A 24,479-nucleotide genomic window follows, 5' to 3' on the forward strand; every position below is an offset into this window, starting at 1 on the left:
GTCTATCTTTGTTTTATTAATAAAATTTACTTTTAATTATATAGTAGCAGCGAAAATGTACGCCTAAACCAGGGGGACTTGTCTCCGCAAAACTTTCTCGCTTACATAAATATGCTATGCCCAAGAACATCTTACATGGTATTGAGTATAATAGTTACGAAACATTAACTTTTGGCGGGTATTTGGCATTTTTACTGAATCTATCGTGTCATCCTTGGCGAGTTATTTGGCGATTAATTTCTGGTATGTGGTTAATAATAATCAAAAATAGAATTTATGCTTTAAATGCGTTTTTGCCACCGATTTAAACAGAAATTTGACACAGAACTACAATTGCAACCACAAAAACCCATATTAAATTTGATTCAAGTCACTTCGTTTTTGAGTTACTGCTTTTTCATGTTTTTTGAAAGTACAGATCGTCAGACTCTCAACCCCTCGCTGGATTTGGCTCAGAATTCGATAATGTCTACACAATAGATATTAAACATATGTACTGAATTTTATCCATTTAATTCTCTACGTTTTGTAGTTATTGTATTAAATTATGTTCGAACAGCCGGACAGACAAACTTTCTGTGAACGGATTTTGCACAAAATTTGATTTGAGATCGTCAAATTTGGTGTAAGGACTGTATACTAATTTTCAGACGTCTAGCTCAAATCGCATTTGAGTTATCTTTGTCACAGACAGACAGACATTTTACAAAAATGCGTTTTTCGAAATCAGGGAAGTCTAAAATGTAGAGTTTCGTCAAAATTTCGAGTTCAAATTATTCGACGAATGCTGTACTTTCTCTGTATTAAGTATAGGAGAAAGTAAAAACGTATTTCATATTGTAATAATACTCTTAAATATGAATCTTACTAAAAGAATGGGAGTGTTATAAAATATACTTAAAATGTTTATGAAAATTCTGGAAAAAAATATATGTTAATAAAATTAGCATCACCTGTTTTTTTATTTTTAAAAAAAGAAGAAAAATTTTTATGCAAAAATATGCCCTAAAGTTATTAAGTAAAACTTTCAAATTTTGCATGATTTTTTTTTATTGAAAATATAGTTAAAATTTTGAAAACCTCATTTTTTACGAACATCTATTTCCTAAACAATTACATATCAATTCTATAGTTGTAGATTCAACGATCATCTCTATTGAACATTTTGACTGTTTTTTAGAATTATGCATGCAACATTTTGACTGTTTTTTAGAATTATGCATGCAACATCTTAACTGTTTTTTAGAATTATGCATGCAACATTTTGACTGTTTTTTAGAATTATGCATGCAACATTTTGACTGTTTTTTAGAATTATGCATGCAACATTTTGACTGTTTTTTAGAATTATGCATGCAACATTTTGACTGTTTTTTAACATTATGCATGCAACATTTTGACTGTTTTTTAGAATTATGCATGCAACATTTTGACTGTTTTTTAGAATTAAGCATGCAACATTATGATGCCACTGATAGTTTATCTTGAGTATTACTTTATAATCGAAATATGAATTAATTGAACATCTATGGATTATGTGCATTAGTGGAAATTTACATAATTCGTTCTGAGACATCCCCCCACTCACCCTTAAAAAATATATAATTCTAACAAGGTATATTGATGTGTTATGATGATAAATATAATTCTTCGTTTCTATTTTGAACACTATTTATGACCAGCATTTCGATGTAACAAAAATTTAAGTCTTTTTGAATTAGTAAGTTTCAAGAAAACATATACAAAAATTCAGAAATCAGAAATGCACCAAGAAAAAATAGAGAAAAGCATTATCTATGCTATCGATGATTTCTATTAAATGTCTCTAAATACATAAAATTTTGACTTTCTTATTCTTGATTTTGTTATGTTTTCTGTCATCATCTGTTCACTTGACGAGCCTACTGCTCCTCTTAATTATCTCTTTTGTATCGCATTAATGACCTTTAATTTATTTTGGAATTGCGCCTTTCGTTCATTGCAATTTTTAAGCTCTTAGATACGCTTCTTTTTATCGTTTGAAGATATTTGTTATCAGAACTTGTCTATTCCATGTGGAGAGTGCACCCAAGTTTTGTCGAATAAAACTTTCGGTATGGTGATTGATTCTCGATCATCTAGTGGGCATAATAATGGAGTTGGGTCGAGTTATCTTCTCTCCGATGATGGGACATACTTCCTACGTGAGGGGCTGTACCATGGCCAAAATAATGGTTCAGCCTTCTTGGGAACGGTAGGTCATGTATATCTCCAAAATCAATTTTCATCTCCAAAATCAAATATTTTTAGGCAACGCTAATTTTTTTTATATCAGTAATTTTAAATAACATTTTTTTTTCAAATTGAAGCTGCAAAATTCTTATTTTCAAATCATTTTCTAAAGTGCTAGTTTCAGTATATTGTGTATAAAAATATGCAAGTAAAATTTAAGAAAAAATTTTAAAAAAGAGAATAAAAGTTAAAACTTTTCTTACCAATAATATAAATAATATTTAACAATAGGATTGGATATTTTTTTCAATTAAAAAAACAACCACATTTTTTATTATTATTATAAAATAGCATAATATAAATTTGCAAATAATAATAAGGATTGTTAGCAAAATAATTAAAAAAAATTATCTTAGGCTTTACTTGATTTCAATTTTATAAATTTGATTACATGTTCTTTAAAATTAAAATTAAATAAAAACAGAAAAATTGAATGATTTTCAAAATATTTAAAAAAATGAATAAATGAATATCAATTTCGAGACATGTAGTCTCTTAAAGTTATAGAACTCATACGCAATTGCCTGCTTTATCTATTTAATCCCTTCCTGTAAAATGATGAATATTGCTCGTCATTGGTTTTTCATACCATACAATATAATGACTCGTCATAGGATTAAAGTTACTGTCGAATATGATAATAAGTTTGGTATAAAATTTCTAGTGCAATGAACCGACAGCTCTTTTATTATATATGTTGATATCATAGATCATCATCACATATTGTTAGTCATAGGAATTTCGCGGTACACTATCGCATATTGTTAGTCATCAGAATTTCGTGGTACACTATCACATATTGTTAGTCATCAGAATTTCGGGGTACACTATCGCATATTGTTAGTCATCAGAATTTCGTGGTACACTATCACATATTGTTAGTCATCAGAATTTCGCGGTACACTATCGCATATTGTTAGTAATCAGAATTTCATGGTACACTATCACATATTGTTAGTCATCAGAATTTCGGGGTACACTATCGCATATTGTTAGTCATCAGAATTTCGTGGTACACTATCACATATTGTTAGTCATCAGAATTTCGGGGTACACTATCGCATATTGTTAGTCATCAGAATTTCGTGGTACACTATCACATATTGTTAGTCATCAGAATTTCGTGGTACACTATCACATATTGTTAGTCATCAGAATTTCGCGGTACACTATCGCATATTGTTAGTAATCAGAATTTCATGGTATACGTCACAGCCAAATTGTTAGTCAGTGGGATTTAATTCTTACAAACATTTAGTGTGAACATCGGTGCAATCAATATATATTTTTACTAAAAGAAAAACGTGTTATAAAATAAACATCATAATGGGTTAGAGTATGCAGACTATGAAGATCAAAGTGACTCGAGGGATTCTGAAGAGTCAGAAGAAATAAGCATACTCCTGATTTATACATTTAGTTATACTGATTTGGAATTATTGATATTGAACCTGATACTGATTTACATTTACCTGATACTGATAATGAAATTAACGATAGTGAAATATTACCAAAAAGACGGAAAAGAGCTAGATTCTATTAAATGTTCTGGAGTTGTACACACATCATAAAAAGAATGGATTTGGAAGGAAACAGATAATGTGCCTGTAATAAAGTAATTTGCGAAAGTGTCTAGCGAAAACGTTCTGATATTGCGAAAACTAGGTGCTAAACTGAATTCAATAAAAGGTTTTGAGGAATATGGATCAATTTCTTGAATATGAACTTACGAATTGCAATTATATCCATATCGATAACATAATTTTAATTAATACTTTATAAGAATTATAAAATAAAACAAGGTTTTTTTAAAATAAAAATTAAATGATTATTTCATGCAAATTTTTTCATTATTAAATCTTACGTGAAGAGGTTAGTAATCCTTCTCTGGAAATTACGAGATACATCTATTACAACTAATTTGCTCTTTGATACATTTACATCTTTCGGAAAAAAATAAAGATATCGTAATTCACAATCTTTCATTCCGAATTTAGATTAGTTTGAACCACAAAACCGCAAAAGTTGTTAGATGTGCCGCCAAATTTGACAAAAAGCATCTTTTAGCTTTCCTCAAACCGCATAAAATCACCAAGACCACTCTCATATGTTCTATCAGGCCCATTCATCTCCTATCTTAACGAATCTCTGCTCCATGTAGCCGTCATGAAAGCGTTATCAGGCAGCATCAGTGTAGCTGTCATCACGATGCTCCAGATACACCCTCCCCCTGACCCGAAACCATGTCTGCTGTCATCACGCAAAACATCTTAATTAGGATTGTCGCCTTTCATCCTGGGACCCCCAACTTTTCAAACTCTGGGCCTCTGTGCAGGCACCCATTCTTCTTGCCTCCTCAAACTTTGCAAAACCGGATGCACAATAGAAAAATTGTGGGCCCTTTTCTTCGCCAACCCCTCTAGTAGTGATTGGGCCCCTCCCCCGTTTCGTACAAAGGAGTTCCACAATGGAAAGAAAAGTGTGGTGGTAATATTAGCCATCTGATTTGATTCTCCTTGCTTCAGTGGGTATTCATAAAAGCAAGCCTATAAAAGTTCGTCTTTGAAATAAAGTTGTCGGTTGAAGATTTTTTCATTTTTATTTTCCTTGTATAAAGGACGTAACGTCCTTTTTTTTTTAGTTCTAAATTTATTTTTCCGGCAAAAAGAAGGGCTTATCTAGCTTTAATAATTTTAAAATTTTCAGATTTTTCAATACTCGACCTGGGAGCGCTCTAGGTATTGAAAAAAAGGAACAAAGAAGGGGGGGGGGAATTCTGAATGAATGGAAGCTAACTTTTGATGTCTAGGCACTTGAAGGCTTGTGATTTATTTATTTGTCAGAAATGAATTTTAACCCCTTCCAATAAGATATAATAGGGGAAAATTGTGCATGAAATAACCCTTTAATTTTTATTTTAAAAGAAAAATTAGTTTATTTTATAATTTTTACATATTGCTAATTAAAATTATATTTTTGATATGGACGTAATTGTAATTCGTAAATTCAGATTCAACACTTTTTCAAAAATCTCTAATGTCTTCGGATTATTGTCTAGTTTTCGCATTTACTCTAAGTACTCCCGCAATTTAAAAAAAAATTTATTTCAGCTATATTATTTTATTTCTTTTCAAATCCATTCTCCTGATGACATGTCTATGACACCAGAGCGAGCATTCACTAAAATAACTTATTAGTCGCTAAGCACGTTTTCGTCTTCTTGGTAATATTTCACTATTATTAGTTAAGTAAACTCCCAGGTAAATGTATGCTTATTTCTTCTGATTTTTCTGAATACCACCAATTACCTTGATCTTCATAGTATGCACTGCTCTTATTCGTTACGGTGTTTATTTCACATCATGATTTTACTTTAGTAAGTATGATAGCGCTAAATGTTTATAAGAATGAAATCCACTGACTAAAAACAATTTGGCCGTGACTTGTGCCAAGCCAATCAAAAGATAAACAATATGTGATCTATGATAAACTCCCAGGTAAATGTATGCTTATTTCTTCTGATTTTTCTGAATACCGCCAATTACCTTGATCTTCATAGTATGCACTGCTCTTATTCGTTACGGTGTTTATTTCACATCATGATTTTACTTTAGTAAGTATGATAGCGCTAAATGTTTATAAGAATGAAATCCACTGACTAAAAACAATTTGGCCGTGACTTGTGCCAAGCCAATCAAAAGATAAACAATATGTGATCTATGATAAACTCCCAGGTAAATGTATGCTTATTTCTTCTGATTTTTCTGAATACCGCCAATTACCTTGATCTTCATAGTATGCACTGCTCTTATTCGTTACGGTGTTTATTTCACATCATGATTTTACTTTAGTAAGTATGATAGCGCTAAATGTTTATAAGAATGAAATCCACTGACTAAAAACAATTTGGCCGTGACTTGTGCCAAGCCAATCAAAAGATAAACAATATGTGATCTATGATAAACTCCCAGGTAAATGTATGCTTATTTCTTCTGATTTTTCTGAATACCGCCAATTACCTTGATCTTCATAGTATGCACTGCTCTTATTCGTTACGGTGTTTATTTCACATCATGATTTTACTTTAGTAAGTATGATAGCGCTAAATGTTTATAAGAATGAAATCCACTGACTAAAAACAATTTGGCCGTGACTTGTGCCAAGCCAATCAAAAGATAAACAATATGTGATCTATGATAAACTCCCAGGTAAATGTATGCTTATTTCTTCTGATTTTTCTGAATACCGCCAATTACCTTGATCTTCATAGTATGCACTGCTCTTATTCGTTACGGTGTTTATTTCACATCATGATTTTACTTTAGTAAGTATGATAGCGCTAAATGTTTATAAGAATGAAATCCACTGACTAAAAACAATTTGGCCGTGACTTGTGCCAAGCCAATCAAAAGATAAACAATATGTGATCTATGATAAACTCCCAGGTAAATGTATGCTTATTTCTTCTGATTTTTCTGAATACCGCCAATTACCTTGATCTTCATAGTATGCACTGCTCTTATTCGTTACGGTGTTTATTTCACATCATGATTTTACTTTAGTAAGTATGATAGCGCTAAATGTTTATAAGAATGAAATCCACTGACTAAAAACAATTTGGCCGTGACTTGTGCCAAGCCAATCAAAAGATAAACAATATGTGATCTATGATAAACTCCCAGGTAAATGTATGCTTATTTCTTCTGATTTTTCTGAATACCGCCAATTACCTTGATCTTCATAGTATGCACTGCTCTTATTCGTTACGGTGTTTATTTCACATCATGATTTTACTTTAGTAAGTATGATAGCGCTAAATGTTTATAAGAATGAAATCCACTGACTAAAAACAATTTGGCCGTGACTTGTGCCAAGCCAATCAAAAGATAAACAATATGTGATCTATGATAAACTCCCAGGTAAATGTATGCTTATTTCTTCTGATTTTTCTGAATACCGCCAATTACCTTGATCTTCATAGTATGCACTGCTCTTATTCGTTACGGTGTTTATTTCACATCATGATTTTACTTTAGTAAGTATGATAGCGCTAAATGTTTATAAGAATGAAATCCACTGACTAAAAACAATTTGGCCGTGACTTGTGCCAAGCCAATCAAAAGATAAACAATATGTGATCTATGATATCAACATATGTAATAAAAGTGCTGCCGGATTCAGTACACTAGAAATTTTAAAACGAATTATCATATTCAATAGTAACTTTAGTAGTTCATCATATGGAATGAAAAGCCAATGACGAGCTATACTCGTCATTTTATCGGTAAAAGGACTTTTTTGATTGCATATATTCATAAAAAGCATTTATTTATTTTTTCTTACTTTATTTCTTTTTCTTTTTCTTTTTTCTTTTCTTTTTTTCTTTATTATTATTTTTTATTTGTTTTTAGTTTTATTTAAGCATTCGTTTAAAATTAGTTATTCTTCAATTCACTACTAAATAATATTGCTATTATTGAATTAGATTTGAATTAGTCGATTAACTGATAATTATTTTTTCTAATAATATTAAAATAACCTATGATCATCAGGAATGCTTAGATATGTAAAATTTCAAAATTCTAGTATATTAAGAAGTAATGAAAAATCGATTTCAAGCGTGTAAAGCGTTTAAAAAGCAAACAATTCGTTGAATTTTATTGAAATAGGGCAATAATAATGTTAACATTTGTATTTGTCCTGACTAAGCTAAGATATCTAGTAGGCTTGTGTGTTATTCATTCAAAAAGAAGCATAATTGATTGTAGATGATGCACTAAAAACAACAATAGATCAATTTATTACGCGTTATTTTTTTAAACTTTTATTCATTTCGTATCTAGTGTATATGAATTATCTTTCTTGTTCTTCTTAATTTATCAAATCACTGAGTAATAAATATGATGGGAATAACAAAGAAAAATTGTTCGTGGGATGTGAGAAAAATTTGCTTTCTACTTTCAAACTAGAATTAAATTTTGCATGTAGTAAAAATACGAAAGAAAAATCATTGCAAAAATGATACTTTTCCCAATAAAAAAATTTATTTAGATTTTATTTTAATTGGGAAAAACTATCACGTATTTTTAAGTAAAAATCGTTACAATCCGAAACATTTAATTCAAATTAGGGACATATCTATGTCAAAGTGTGGAAAAAAAAATCACAATTATCTTTGCAAATCCGATTGGCATGAAAGATACCAAATACTCTTTTGAAATAAAATTTTCTAAAAATAAATAAATTCTTTGAATAAAAATTTCGTTAGCTGAAAAGTTAACGAAATTATGAAAAAAGGCATTTTAGAATTATGTATTTTCCAAAGCCTTTTATGAATCGTATTGTCTGTCATTTTCTCTTATAACTACCACATTCCTACATGTGTCATCTAAAAAAATATTATTTGTTTCCTCCTTAAAAAATGGGTGCAAATAAAATATCCTTCATTATTTTTTATGATCATCTCAATGATATTGTGACGTTTTTCATGAAAAATAATTCGAGACCACCTTCTGTGCTTCTATCAAATACAGTAAATTTATACGGCTTTCGAAATTATTGCGGAAATACACAGCTGGAGGGAGTGCAATTGAATATAAGAAATGATTCTTTGAGCGTTTGTTGAAGATTATGCTTGGCTGAAACAGCAATTATGAACATCCATATATTAAGTGACTCACTATTGAAGTATTTACTGGCGCAAAACATGGGTAAATAATAATGTTATTAGACAACCAACATTGATATTTGATCACATCATTGTCTTATATCTTTCAAAAATGAGATAATGGACCAGGTTTTGCCTTGATATATGCTTTCTGGTAAAGTGTGAATTTATAAATAATATATACAATTGGAGGAATACTGTAATGGAATGTAAGAGATTATTCTTTGAGCGTTTGTTGAAGATTGTGCTTGGCTGAAACAGCAATTATGAACATCCATATATAAAGTGACTCACTATAGAAGTATTTACTGGCGAAAAACATGGGTAAATAATAATGTTATTAGACAACCAACATTGATATTTGATCAGATCATTGTCTTCTAACTTTCAAAAATGGGATAATGGATCAGGTTCTGCCTTGATATATTCTTTCTGGTAAAGTGTGAATTTATAAATAATATATACAATTGGAGGAATACTGTAATGGAATGTAAGAGATTATTCTTTGAGCGTTTGTTAAAGATTGTGCTTGGCTGAAACAGCAATTATGAACATCCATATATAAAGTGACTCACTATTGAAGTATTTACTGGTATAAAATATTTGTAAATAGTAATATTGTTAGAAAAACAATATTGATATTTGGTCAGTTCATCGTCTTTTATCTTTCAAAAATGGGATCAAGTTCTTCCTTGATTCATGCATTCTTGTGAAGTGTGAATTTGTAAATAATAAATGCTTTTTAAGAAAATAATAATATATATGAAAGCTTTTTTTTCATTCGAAATCAGAATGATGCATTTTCTAAATGAAATTTGCTTTTTTTTCCTCCCTAAGATCGTATAAATTATGACTTTTTTCTGTATTCTTATTTCCACATTATAATTATTAGTATTCTAAATGCAATTTTGATGACCTTGATCACTTATAGTAATGACCATGGTTACTTATGATCGTGATCATGTTTGCTTATAGTTATTATTGTTTTGTGTCGTCATCAATTCGTTTTAGTATCGCATTGATTAACTTTATCTTTACTAAAATATTAATTCTGAAATATTAATTCTAAAAATAATTATGAAGCTACTCATTAGGTTACAAAAAACTGTGAAAACCACAATAAACAACATGGTTTTTATTAGAAAATAATTCTATTTCACAAATTTCATTTTGGCATAAATGAATTATTTTATATGCATTTTAATTAGTTAAAAATTGATGCATAGTTTAAATTCTGAAGGATTCGTTTCTTTTTATTAGATGAAATTATCTAAATTAAGGAATAGCAATAAGATTTCTACTAGAAGATCCGTATTAAAAATAAGACACTTAAGATGAAGGCACAATCAAGAGTGATACGTTGGTTTCTTATCAGTTCTAAATTTATAGAGGATTAAGAATTTGATTTTTGTTAATAAATCTGTTATAAATTAAAATTTAATTGAAGTTTTAATTGATAGTAATTATAAGCTTTGCATACTTTTGAAAACTTTTGCTAAAATATCATCATATTTCCTGTATTTATACTTTGCAAATATAAGTAGCGAATTCTTTTTTATTTGGAATTCGCCATATTAAATTATGTGACGTTTCTATAAAAGCTTTGTTTATATTTGTATATCTTTTTTTCCTTGAAATTCTGAAACAAATGACCCAACGAATTGACTGTAATTCTGAAAGTCTTAGTTTTGTACAATCAGATGTTGATTTGAAAATAAAATAAAAATAATCCAAACATTTTTTAAAATAATTCAAGATTTGACATAGAAAATGAACTAACAAGATAAACTATACATCAGGAAAACACATTTACAAATCATATTTAATTGACTAAAGTCAATCCTTGACTAATAACTCCCCCTACCAGGACAGTGATTCAAAATGCTGTATTTGTATTGTAGTTGCCTGCTGGGAATGTCCAAAAATTAAGAAATGGACATTCCAAACACGTTCAGTTGGTTCCATAATTTGACCACGTTTTGACGAAGTTCTTCAAGAAATACGAGCTTCAGGTAAGCTAATGTGACAAGTGTGCAAGCCCACCACGATCCCTGTCGTCATAAACATTCGGATTGGCTGACATAACTTGAACCGCATCACACACCAATGCCAAATAGTACAGGATTACATTAATATTTTATACTTACACTTCTAGTTTTAAAATAATTCACCCAAATAGGAGTGGACAGTTTGTGATAAATTGTTCTTCTTTGTTAGGCAACATAATGTTGTCTCTTGAGAAACATGATTAAGTTGGTCATAAATAGTTGTCCGCTTTTGTCAGTGCACGAGGGTGGAATTATGTGGTGATAATCAGAATTTTCATCCCGGTTGTCAGGTGTAGTTTTTTTTTGTTGTTGTTCTTCTGTGTTACAAGAAACATATCTGGCTAAAATAGGAATGTTTTGAAATGAAATTTTAATTTTTTAAAAAATAATTAAAGCTGGATTCCAGTTTTGAAATTATAAACAGCACCAAGGCATAGCAAGTGTAAAAGGTATTTAATACAAAATTCTTTATATATATATATATATATATATATATATATATATATATATATATATATATATATATATATATATATATATATATATATATATATATATATATATATATATATATATATAATGAATTTTGTCTTAAATACCTATGACAAAATTCTAAACCCGGTTGTCAGGTTTAGAACTTTATATTTTAAATTAAGTTATTTTATGTAAAATTAAGTTATTTATGTAGTATCTGTTTATAAAAATTCAGAAAAATAATATTTTTTTGTTTGTCTAAAATGTTTTGCGATTGAAAAAGTTATCAAAGGATAATTTATTATTATTATCCTTTTATTATATTTATTAATGTGTATTATTATTGTTTTTAAAAACTTGTTCAAAAGTAACCACCAGTTTATAAAAGGTATTTCAAAAACTTCTGTTTAAAATAAATTAGTAAAACCATGTTTGCAAAATGTTTTGTTTTGTTTTGTTTATGCGAGAATTTCTTTTTTCCTAAACCCAATAAGGGAATCCTTTTTACTGATTGGATCAATAATAAGGATTCCATTTTTGAACTTAAGAAAAAAAAAAGTTTCACATAAACAAACAAGAATAAAATTTTTGTATAAGTTGTAAATTTGAATGAATCAGTAATAAAGATTTCTTTATTGGGTTTAGGGAAAACAAATTCTCGTAAAAAAAAATCATTTTGTAAATATGGGCTTAAGAAAAGGATCTGTAATAAGGACACTCTTATTACTGATAAAGGAATCCTTATTACTGATCCATTCAGATTTACACTTCTACAAAATTTTTGTTCTTGTTTATGTGAAACCTTTTTTTCCTAAATGCGATTAGTGAGTACTTAATATTGATCCATTCATATCAGAATCTTTTAAATCCTCCTATCAAAATTAATTCAGTTAGATTTAAAAAGGCAATACTTTTTCCATTTCACTTACTCATAAATTTGTTTCTCATAATTCATATTTATAATTTATACAAATTTTTTATTCCTATTAATTTGAGAATTTTTATCTTAAACAAATACCAGATTTTCTTAATATTCATCCATTTATATCTGAACCTTTTAAACTTTTCTGTCAAAATTATTTCATCTTGACTGAAAGAAGTAATCTCTTTCTATCCCATTTACTTATAAATCTGTCTTTAACTTATGATTAATTGATAAACATTACTTTTCTTTTATCGTTTTCGACATTTGTAATAGAAGATTACCATGGCCGTTAGCGGGATTTTTAATCAGCAGTTTAAATTGAAACAACTTATAGCTTTTGACGGTAAAAAATTGATTCTAACTTGAATGAAAACCATTTGCTTTTTAAGAGAAAGATAAGAAACATTTGATGATAGATTTTCTTAACAATCCAAGAAGTTCTAATTATGTAGGAGTCTATCGGCGTAATCTATTTCCCTCTCAGTGTTTTATGAAAAGGAATGTTTTGAATCATTTTATAAGCAACTAAAAATTATATTAAGTATGTTTTTGTTCTAAAAATATTCCAATCAGAATTAATTTGGAAATATACAATGGCTCTTCATTTTAGAAGTTTTAAAATAAAATTTCTAGAATTAAAAACTGTTCGAATAATTTTCATGTTTCAGAAAACAATTCAGGCATGAGATCAAGAAATTTTTCATCAAACATTGAAAGTATGCAAATTTTTCTCAAAGGCACCCATTGCGAACAATCGAATGCATCGCATCTCGGTTTGAGTATATTCTAGACATCTCCCCCCCCCCTCCCCGCAACGTGTTAACATTTCGTAGCAATTTATTGGCGTTATCATTTTTCTTTTCAGTTTTCGACGAAACAGGAAGTTTTGGGTAATTTTAGACATAACTTAAAATTTTATCCAGTGTTTTTTTTTTCCAAAAATACCGCAATCAGAATTAATCTGGGAAGTTATGATGGTTCTTCATTTCAGAACTTTTAGACAACATTTTTGAAATTAAAAACTCTTAGAATAATTTTCATGTTTTATAACTAATTCAGGCATGACACCGGGAAACATTTCGTGACACATTAAAAATAAGAAATTTTTTCTCAAAAGCCACCATTCCGAACAATTGAATGCATCGCATTTCGGTTGGAATATAACTCAGAGATCTCTCTCCTCCCGCAGCTTGTTAAACAAAAAGCCGGCCATAATTCAATCATTATCCTTTTTAGTTTAATCTGAAAAATGAAGTTTCGGATAATTTTAGATACAACTTAAAATGTTATCCAGTGTATTTTTTTACCAAAAAGTACCTCAATCAGAATTAATGTGGAAAGACACAATGATTTTGCATTTCAGAATTTTTAGACAACATTTCTAAAATTAAAAGCTTTTTGAATCATTTTCATGTTTTAGAAAACATTTCAGTCATGACATACAGAAATTTCTCATCAAACTTTCATAATATGCAAATTTTTCTCAGAAGCCCCTATTTCGAACAATCGAATGCATCGCATTACAGTTGGAATATATCCCAGAGATCCCCCCCCTCCTGTAGCATCATTGTGACGCCCCTGCATTTAATATCTCTGATTCATACTCCTTCTCAAATCACGTGTTATGGGTGCATCAGGCCTCGACCGAATGCTCCGTTCTCACAGATATTGTGTGGCCGTTACCTAAACATATTCCTGAACCGTCACAAAATTTCTCCGGGATTCGTGCATACCAGAGTACAAACGGAGCGTGCCGTTATGGAATTCTGCACGCAATTGGAATAAGCTATTTCGTACTGGGATGGAAGTCTGAGAGAAAGAGGCAGTGCCTCCTCCTCTTCCGCGTATATGCACAATCAGTCAGTGGATTCGTGTTAGGCAGCGGGAGGTGCAGGTTGCCAGAAATATATAAAGCCTGTTCGCCAAAGGTGCGTTTTGTAAAATGAGATTTTTAAAAATTCTGCGACTTTTTGGCAGGACTTTTCTTTGCTTTTAAACTGTATAATAGTATAGTTTTTGCAAAAATAAACTATTTCTTGGCGTGATTTTTTTTTTATAATCTGAAACTAAAAGTTTGATTAGTTTTACTCAAAACAATGTTTTTCATTATAATATATATGTAATGATATATCTTAATTTAAATCTTAATTAATTTTCTTAATTTTTATCTTAAATTAGTTCCATGTCAATTTCATTCTAAAATGTTGTGTTATTTCTTGATCCGATTCCCATTTTTTTATTTAATTATTTCTAACGTGCTTAACAAAATTGCTGATTTCGTTGTTCCCATAGCAGAAACGAAGGTATAAACATCCATAACACCAACCTATACGTCTTTTTTTTAAAAAAATACAAGATTCCCTATCCTTAATCGACACGTGGCAAAGAAATCTGTATCAAAATCGCATAGTAAAATAATTAAAGGAAAAAATTTTAGTCTCAAAATAAACGTTAATTTATCATTGCTTCTTTCTTAAATAAATTAATTATGACTTCCGTGGTGAAATTAATCGAAGTTAAAATTTCTTAATGTTTCTTCTTTTCGGTCGCTAATCAGCAAAATTATGTTTATTTTGCACATGCATGGAATTATTATCACTAAGCCATCGGTAGTTAATAGATTTAATTACCTTTGCTGTTAAAAAAATTACCTATTAATACAAGATATTTCACCTGGATGTTTTTCGATATACTGAATGTCTTGCAGGTATCGCAAAAATATAATTGGGCATTTTGTGCTAATACGGGACTCACTTGTCTCAAAAAATAATTTAGGATATAAAAGAGAAAAAAATAAGAAAAAGTGCCATTAACAAATAACATATATTGAAAAAGCTCCCAATGACTGTTTAGGTAGCGGCTAAAGACATTTACTTCTTATTCTTAGTCAATATTGAATTGGGTTTATACAAAAACCGGTTTTCGAATTCAATATTTCCAAAAACCCGGTTTTAGTCGGTTTTCGAATTTTTGTCAAAAAAAAAGTAGAATTGGGAAAATATTTTATTTAATTTATATAAAATAACAAAAGACGAAATCAATGTCAAAGTCAAAAAATATATATAAAAAAAATTAAGGATTACATATACATATTACTTACACAAAATAACGAAAACTCAAACAAAAATTTCAAATAATATTTATATTATTTTCACTCATTTTAATTTCTCCTAAGAAAATAGAATTTTAGAAAACACAAAATATCCACTGCATTGTGGTCAAGTCTTGCTCTTATTTTGAACACAATATTGCCTGAAATTGAAAATACTCGTTCACTAGCTACTGAACTTGGTGTCATAGTGTTCAGGCATCATTTAACAAACTTGTTTTTTGTTCTTTTATTCGTTGCCTCAAATAATGAAAATTCAGCTTTCAGTGTCTTTGGATTTGTAAGTTTTTCTTCAGGTCTTCAAAAAGCTTATGAATTGATTTTTCCGTGGCTTCTTTTTAAAAAGCATTACTCTGATGAGTCGTTTCTTCGATTTGCTCTTCATCAGAATCGGTTTCCACGTAAGAATTTGGTAATATTCTAGACAATATCTTTCCAGATAACTTAATATTTTCGGCTTTTGAAGCTAAAGAAAGTACATTAGATTTCTTCGCTGAACTAGAAATGTTTTGTGGATTTTGCAAATGCATCAAAAGAATTGCTAATTCTACCTGTCTCCTTTCTTGAATTCGTTTTCAAATGCATATAATAATTTCAAACTTATTTCAGTGTTTAAATTTTTTAGTTCATTTAACAGAAATTCAAATATACCTTTACTTGTTAATAAATTGGCATCTCGTCGTCCTAGATGCCCCTTCAGATGCTAGACGAATCGGTCCCTACCAATAAAATTCAAAAAAAAAAAAAAAAAAAAAAAAAAATTTTTTTTTGAAGAAAAAGAATATCCAGACGTTCTGGAAAACCGGTTTTTTAAAACCTGGGTTGAAAAACCGGCAAACCCTAATATTGAAATCATGTCTTCGTTCTTGTGAAGTGTAAAAATGTTCATTATTCATGCCGTAAATCTTTGGGCAGTAATTTGCCACCATGCTGATAACTTCAGTATACTCATCCTTTTAAATATATAGCATTTTTCGATTTTTTTCTGAATGCATGATTGAAAGAGATCGATTTCTAACAGAAGTAGATAAATGATAATTGGTGAATTTTTCAAAAATCTTCGAGATAAATCTTCGATGTAACTTTCGTATTCGTCAGAGAACGGGAATTATCGAAGACAATTGGTACTGTGATCAAAATGCCTTCGACCTAGAACGAAAGTTAATCTTTCGTAAAAAGGGAAGAAAATAATTATTAGGCCAGCAGCTAAAGTGAGGCTTTCACAACTAGGGATAACCAAAATTCTTGCGTTTAATTTTTCGGCGCTTAATTCTAGGAGCACTTATTTTTTTTAGTTTGATGTATTATAATATCGATCACTCTGATCATATTTGAATGCCTTTATATAATCCATATCATGCATTTTAGAATTTTAAGTTAATACTTTGCTGATCGCTTAATTCTTAGAATTCTGTTATTCTCCTTTTAGGATATTAACTTAAAATCGAGTAGTTTCAAGGAAACTGAAATATGACAAAGTGTTCCTAGCAGATATTTGCATAAAATATGATTAATAAAAATAGATACGTCACATGAGGGCAATGTATGAAGAACACGGGACTCTTTAATCTTTTCTTTACTGAGAGCTATCAAGTGTATACAGTTAGCATGTAAATGGCCCTTAATGACTTTATGTTTGAATTTCTGTATTTATAAATATTAATAAACTGGAAATGGCATAACTACACGAAATTTTTAGCGAATTGTTTTGAAGAATATTTATGATACATCCACCAGTTTGTGATTAAATTTTATTTAGTCTGTTCATACTTTAATGCTTAGTAGTTCGTTGTTGTTTTCATATTAGAGAGACACTGCGAAAATGGAAATAAGAGAAATAACGGAATATTATTCTTTGGGAAAATTATAATCATAAAAAAGCGAATAAGACTAACCTCCGTAATACAGTCATGTGCATTATGAACCATGCACATGTCTGTAGATTTTTAAAATATTTAATGTAATATCTTATTGTTTTCTCTTTCTATATCACACATTGATTACCCGTTCTGAGGCACACGGATCAAATCTCAATGACCGGACTGCAGCAACAGCATTAATGGGAACTAAGGTTGAGTCATAAGGGTTATCACCGACAACCCTTTCCGTGAGAAGCACGTCCCGTCATCGGTAGAGAATAGTCGACCCTACACTATTTCTGTAACTACTTGGGTGACTAGAACCAACAGCCATGCCGGAAGCTTCTCATCTTCAAATATAAGGATTACCCCAGTCGAAGTTCTTTTATATCACCCATATAAGAGATTTTCTGTATGATGCGAGTGCTCATTATTTTAATGAAAGTTTCATTGCCGTTTCTATGAGTAATACAACAAGTTTAGACGTAATATTTCCTCACTCATTCATTCTGCTGCGGGTACCTTATACATAAAATTGAAGAATGACATTTTGCTTTAAGGTGAATCAGAAATGAAAAGGTTGAGATTAAACAGTTGAAGTTAGATTTGAATTATTTTGGAAAGATAAAGTCTGAAATACTAAATTTGTCGCAGTGATCTGAGACTGAGAGAAATCAGAAAAGCCTGAGATAACACGGCTGAAATGCGATTGGAACTGTTTAGAAAGAATAAGGTCTGAAATTATTCTTTTTAACTTCGTGATCCTTAGATTGAGAGAAGTTATAAATGGGAGAGATTATACAAGCTGAGTCTTGATGGAAACTGCTTAGGAGAATCTAGTCTGAAATACCAAATTTGTCTTTAATGATCTGAATATGAGGGACTGCAGAAATGAAAAGAGTGAGATTAAAAGTTGTCTTTCGATTATAACTGTTTAAATGAAATCAAGTCTGAAATGCTAAATGTTAGCTTTCTAATTTGAAACTGAGAGAGGTCAGAAATCAAAAAGTTGAAATTCGATTAATTTTTTTAAAAATTACAATCAGTCACCCCGTTGCCACAGAATAAGGCCGTATAAACAGGGATTATTGTGACTCGCTATTATGCTCATTAACTGGCCAACTTCTGCATAAAAGGAAAACAGCCAACAAAAGTTCAAAGAATCTTCAGACTTCTGGCAAAAGGCTAGAGATCTTTTCAATCATTTCTTTTAATATTTTTAAAAATTTCCAGGGTATTGTAATATTGTGTTAAAATTATCACTATCCATAATGAATCTTCCTCTAATTCCATTGAGTTCGACACATTCTGTTATGTAGTGCTGAACCGAATCTATTTCCAAACATATACATTGTCTTGCATCCTTCGGAATCTGTAAAAGTATTCAGGAAATCTTCCATGTCCTGATATAAATTGCACTAGCATCAGATGAAATATCCTTTTTATAATTTTTGGTTCCGGTATGAATTCATATATTACGTATCTTTTGTGCTACATTATACGTCTATTCTGCTATGGCATAGTCATCTCTCTTCTAATTTCCTTCTTTCGATGTGAGCTTTAATCCTTCGATTAAACTGTTTAGAAAAATCAAGTTTGAAATGCTGAATGTGTGATATGATGTGATTTTAATGATGATTATGATGAATGATGTGAATTGAGAACTTTGGCAATGAAAACCATTAGCATACATCATGAAAATCAAAGCAAATGCTCCATATAAAGATCGAAACATCGCCAATGTTGCCAACCCTCACAAACCGAATGAAATCCTCTGGAAAAGAGATGAAAAGTACCACCCTCGAGAGCTAATTTGTCACAGTGGCTGCAGTACAAAAGGTTTATCCACGGATAAAAACCCCACTTTGTAATCGCCGCCATTATGCATACCTCCCCCCCCCCCTGCTCGCTCCAGCCAACACTTCTCAAGTAACTACGTATGAATGGGTCTGGAATGTGAATGCTGGCATTTACTGAGTATTCACGGGCACATGAATATGAGCGATGACATTTGCTTTTTGTGCTCCTCTTTTCTTTAAAATCGTCCTGCCGTTGTTGTTATTAGGGATGGAGAACTCGGTGGGTGTATTTTCAGCCGCTGGTCATAGGAATTCCAGTCATCAGAGCGGAAGTTTCTGTTATGATGAAAATGGCGTCAAGAGAAGAATATTATTTTGCGTCATAGAACGCCGACTTAAAACTGCAGTTTAAACTAAGAGAGCGCGGCACAATGGGAAATATTTGTCTAAGAGTTTGGATTTTCTTGAAATTCAATGACGCAAATGTGCTGTAAGAGATATTTTTCTGGGCTGTTTCATTTGTCGTTGGTAGACAATTAGAGGAAAAGGTGCACTAACTGCGGACACATAATTGTGCTTTATTAGGTGGCGCAAATGTTAAGCTGTTAAGTTGAGGCTTAGAATGAAGGGCTATAAAACCCATTAAACTAAGCTTTCTTGAGAGTAATCAGTTCTAGGTATTTTAGTTTTATTTTACTTTTGTTTAGCTTCGGAATAACAAGTGTTAATTAGGATGTCTTTAGTTTATATCTTTTATGAATAGTGTTAAACAATAAATTTTTATTTTGTTGTCATTGCTAACGGCTATGGTGTATTTAGAGTTCATATCTGTTGTTCTGTATTATTTCTAACTAAGGCATTGAAAGTCACACTTTTAATGCATATGGGCAGAATGGTTAGAATTCAAATTTTTGTTATTTGGAACATTCTCTAATTATCATAAAAATCCTAATTTTAGTGAACAATAAATTTTATTTCGTTGTCATTGCTAACGGCTATGGTGTATTTAGAGTTCATATCTGTTGTTCTGTATTATTTCTAACTAAGGCATTGAAAGTCACACTTTTAATGCATATGGGCAGAATGGTTAGAATTCAAATTTTTGTTATTTGGAACATTCTCTAATTATCATAAAAATCCTAATTTTAGTGAACAATAAATTTTATTTCGTTGTCATTGCTAACGGCTATGGTGTATTTAGAGTTCATATCTGCCGTTCTATATTCTTTCTAGCAAAGGCATTGAAAGTCACACTTTTAATGCATATGGGCAGAATGGTTAGAATTCAAATTTTTGTTATTTGGAACATTCTCTAATTATCACAAAACTCCTAATTTTAGTGAACAATAAATTTTATTTCGTTGTCATTGCTAACGGCTATGGTGTATTTAGAGTTCATATCTGCCGTTCTATATTCTTTCTAACTAAGGCATTGAAAGTCGCACTTTTAATGCATATGGGCAGAATGGTTAGAATTCAAATTTTTGTTATTTGGAACATTCTCTAATTATCACAAAACTCCTAATTTTAGTGAACAATAAATTTTATTTCGTTGTCATTGCTAACGGCTATGGTGTATTTAAAGTTCATATCTGTTGTTCTGTATTATTTCTAACTAAGGCATTGAAAGTCACACTTTTAATGCATATGGGCAGAATGGTTAGAATTCAAATTTTTGTTATTTGGAACATTCTCTATCACAAAACTCCTAATTTTAGTAAACAATAAATTTTATTTCGTTGTCATTGCTAACGGCTGTGGTGTATTTAGAGTTCATATCTGTTGTTCTGTATTCTTTCTAAGGCACTGAAAGTCACACTTTTAATGCATATGGGCAGAATGGTTAGAATTCAAATTTTTGTTATTTGGAACATTCTCTAATTATCACAAAACTCCTAATTTTAGTGAACAATAAATTTTATTTCGTTGTCATTGCTAACGGCTATGGTGTATTTAAAGTTCATGTCTGTTGTTCTGTATTATTTCTAACTAAGGCATTGAATGTCGCACTTTTAATGCATATGGGCAGAATGGTTAGAATTCAAATTTTTGTTATTTTGAACATTTTCTAATTATCACAAAACTCCTAATTTTAGTGAACAATAAATTTTATTTCGTTGTCATTGCTAACGGCTATGGTGTATTTAGAGTCCATATCTGTTGTTCTGTATTATTTCTAACTAAGGCATTGAAAGTCACACTTTTAATGCATATGGGCAGAATGGTTAGAATTCAAATTTTTGTTATTCAGAACATTCTTCAATTATCACAAAACTTCTAATTTTAGTGATATGCATTCCTGGATGTATGAAAATGATTCAGGCAACAACAACACGATATTTTTGTTAAATTTTTTTTATTAAAATTAAAAAAGATTTGAATTAATAATAATTCAAATCTGATTGTCACAGAGAAACTAATGAAAATTATAGTAAAAAATCTTTTGTCCATTGGCATTACTCTTTATAGTATATATTGAATGCAAATACACAGTAACATTAAAAGTTCGGTTTTTTAGCAAAGGGATCTTCTCGCGAAAATTCAAACGTTCACAAATACACTGTGGTGAAAGCTTATAAGCCAGTTAACAGCTACGCTGCACGGGCAATTGCTTTTGTATTGTGGTCATGTTACTTGGCTGCGAACCACAAGGTCCCAGGTTCTGTCCTCGCTTAGAACAATCTTTCACAACTCAAATCAAAACTAATCGCTGAAAGCGGATTGAAATAAATAGAGATCCACTAACAGAAAAAAGTGCTGAAAATGTCATATGCAAAATTTAAAAAAGTGCTGAAAGAAAATGTTAGTGATAATTTTCTATTTGGTTCATGAATGGAGAATATAATAAAGCAGCATAATTATAAAACAATAGAAATTACAAACCTTAACTCATCGAACTTTTCTATTTATCCATGATTAGGTTTATTTGCACACCAATAAATTAGTCAACTTAAACATTAAAAAAAATCTGTCTCAATTGCTAACCGCCAAAATGAAAATTGGGATTTCGCATTTAATAATGACTTAGACCAAAAAGGTGGGAATATTTTTTAACTTTTCTCAGCGTTACAAACAGCAGTGGACAATTATATTAGAGAAAGAATGACATTTGGAATTTTATATTAGTTTTAGTATTCCTCGACTTTTGTACCAATTCTATTATTATGCGCTTAATTTCAAAACTTCTTTTCACAGTAATGCACATATTTGTATCTAACAATAAATATACCTTAATCATAGAGGATTTTTTTTCAAGAGATCACGTCTTTATTAAACCCATATGAGATCATATATATACGCTCATGTCTTTATTCAACTTTATTTGCTATTAGAAAGCATTATAAGTTGAATGGTTTCTTTTATTTGCCCGTCCGTATATAAAAAAAGAGTTTTCCAACATTGAGTGTCGAATAAGTTTTGCATTTCGGAGTTATGCATTCTGTTTTAGTATAATAAACCAGGTCGGCATGGGAAATAAAAAGTAATCGATTTTATATCGTAAAAAATTATTTTGTCTGAATGAAGACATGATTATTTTAATATCAATTCATTATCTAATAATTTCTTCTCTCACTTTTTTTTTTCATTCTAGGCAGTAATACGGAAAGTCCGAGTTACTTGCAAATGCCATGGTGTATCCGGATCCTGCTCCCTGGTCACATGTTGGCAGCAACTGGCGCCATTCCGAGAGGTCGGCGACTACTTGAAAGACAAATATGATGGTGCAACTGAAGTGAAAATCAATCACAGAGGCAAACTCCAAATTCGAAATCCAAGATACAACCTGCCTACAGCCGAGGATCTTGTTTACATCGACGAGTCTCCTGATTACTGTGTACCCAACGAGAAAACGGGATCCTGGGGAACAGAGGGTCGAATCTGCAACAGAACCTCCGAATCAACAGATGGTTGCAACCTAATGTGTTGTGGCAGAGGCTATAACACTCACAAGACCACCATAAAAGAAAGGTGTAAATGCAAGTTCCACTGGTGTTGTTACGTTGAGTGCAAGACATGCCATTATATCCTGGACATACAATCCTGCAAGTAGAGGACATCCGAGTAGAGGACATTTCTATTCCTTTCTGGATATACTAACTCACGAGAAAAAAGTTGTGAGGAAGAATTCCAGGAACTTTATAAAGCGGCTTTAGTACTTAAAGAAGACAAGGTTATACGAATGTATAGCTGCTGATGGACGGACTAGTGAGACAGTATTAACGTCCCGATTGTGACATTGCTTTGGTGGTCTAACATGAAAACTTTCTAAGTAGCACTTAGAAGATTCGATACAATAAACATTCTATGGAACTATACATTAGAGGAACCAGAGTGCTACCACTAGAAAATGATGTTAATCCTAGAAAAAAAAAACTACAAGTTTCGGCTATTTTTTTTCTTTCTTCTGTTCCGTTTAGTAATGAATTTTAGGATATGAACGATTCGATTCGAACTGGTTGTGGTAAATATGTCACGTATTGTGACTCACAGTGACTCACGTTAGAGTGAACTTTGGTTTTAACTAGGCAATACGTCGACAGTGATTGTGTTGATAGACATTAGATTTCTTTGTGAAGTATATAAGGAATAAGTGTATTCTTTTCTCATATTCATCAAATAAAAACATTTCGTTTTATTAAATAATTGGTAAGAACTTGTTGTTGTGTATTTTTTAAAGTTTTTTTTAAATTGTCATTGTACGAAGTCTATACATTTTAAATGAGATTAAATATAACATATTGAGTTAAAATGGTGTAAATTTCAAAAATTAAGTTCTATTATTTTTGGATGTTTGTATTTAAAAAATCATATGAAAATATTCCGTCTTAAAAAAGGGTACCTGGATAGATTTTTTTTGTTGGTAAAATCACGTTTCTTATGAGAAAATATTTAGATAGGAATCACATACTGAATACATATGAATATTTTTTAAATCTTACCTACATATGAACTGATAATTTAAATTTAAAAAAATCATTAATTGGTTAATAAACTGGCTAATAATTGGTTAATAAATTGGCTAATAATTGGTTAATAAATTGGCTAATAATAGGCTATAATTGGCTATTCGAATTGGTTAACACAATAATTGCATTGATGCTATTGGTTGTGAGCCAAACGTATCATATTCGAATAATATCATGTAGCGAAATCTTACAACATTTTGAAATACCAATAGATTATCATCCTATGGCAACAATGCAAGTACCACAAAAATTTACGAGATGGCGCTATATGACAATGTTTGCATGAGAGCAGACAGGAAAAGGTTTTAATAGTTAGCTATAAAAAATGTTTCTTTTGTATGTTTGTAAAATCCCGTTTTA

The 24,479-nt window shown here is 30.5% G+C and overlaps 1 protein-coding gene across 3 annotated transcripts in view; it reads left to right on the forward strand.

Annotated features, from left to right (window-relative positions):
* Window positions 1-23,806, forward strand: part of LOC129968547 (protein Wnt-5b-like) — a 678,623-nt gene extending 654,817 nt beyond the window's left edge. For all 3 annotated transcript variants that reach the window (XM_056082546.1, XM_056082547.1, XM_056082545.1), the window contains one exon: window positions 22,745-23,806. In XM_056082546.1, the coding sequence (XP_055938521.1) occupies window positions 22,745-23,203 (459 nt within the window). In that variant the 3' untranslated portion in view covers window positions 23,204-23,806. The remainder of the gene's footprint in view (window positions 1-22,744) is intronic.
* Window positions 23,807-24,479: the final 673 nt, after the last annotated feature.

This window comes from Argiope bruennichi, chromosome 5 (assembly GCF_947563725.1).
Source record: "Argiope bruennichi chromosome 5, qqArgBrue1.1, whole genome shotgun sequence".
Classification (NCBI taxonomy): domain Eukaryota; kingdom Metazoa; phylum Arthropoda; class Arachnida; order Araneae; family Araneidae; genus Argiope; species Argiope bruennichi.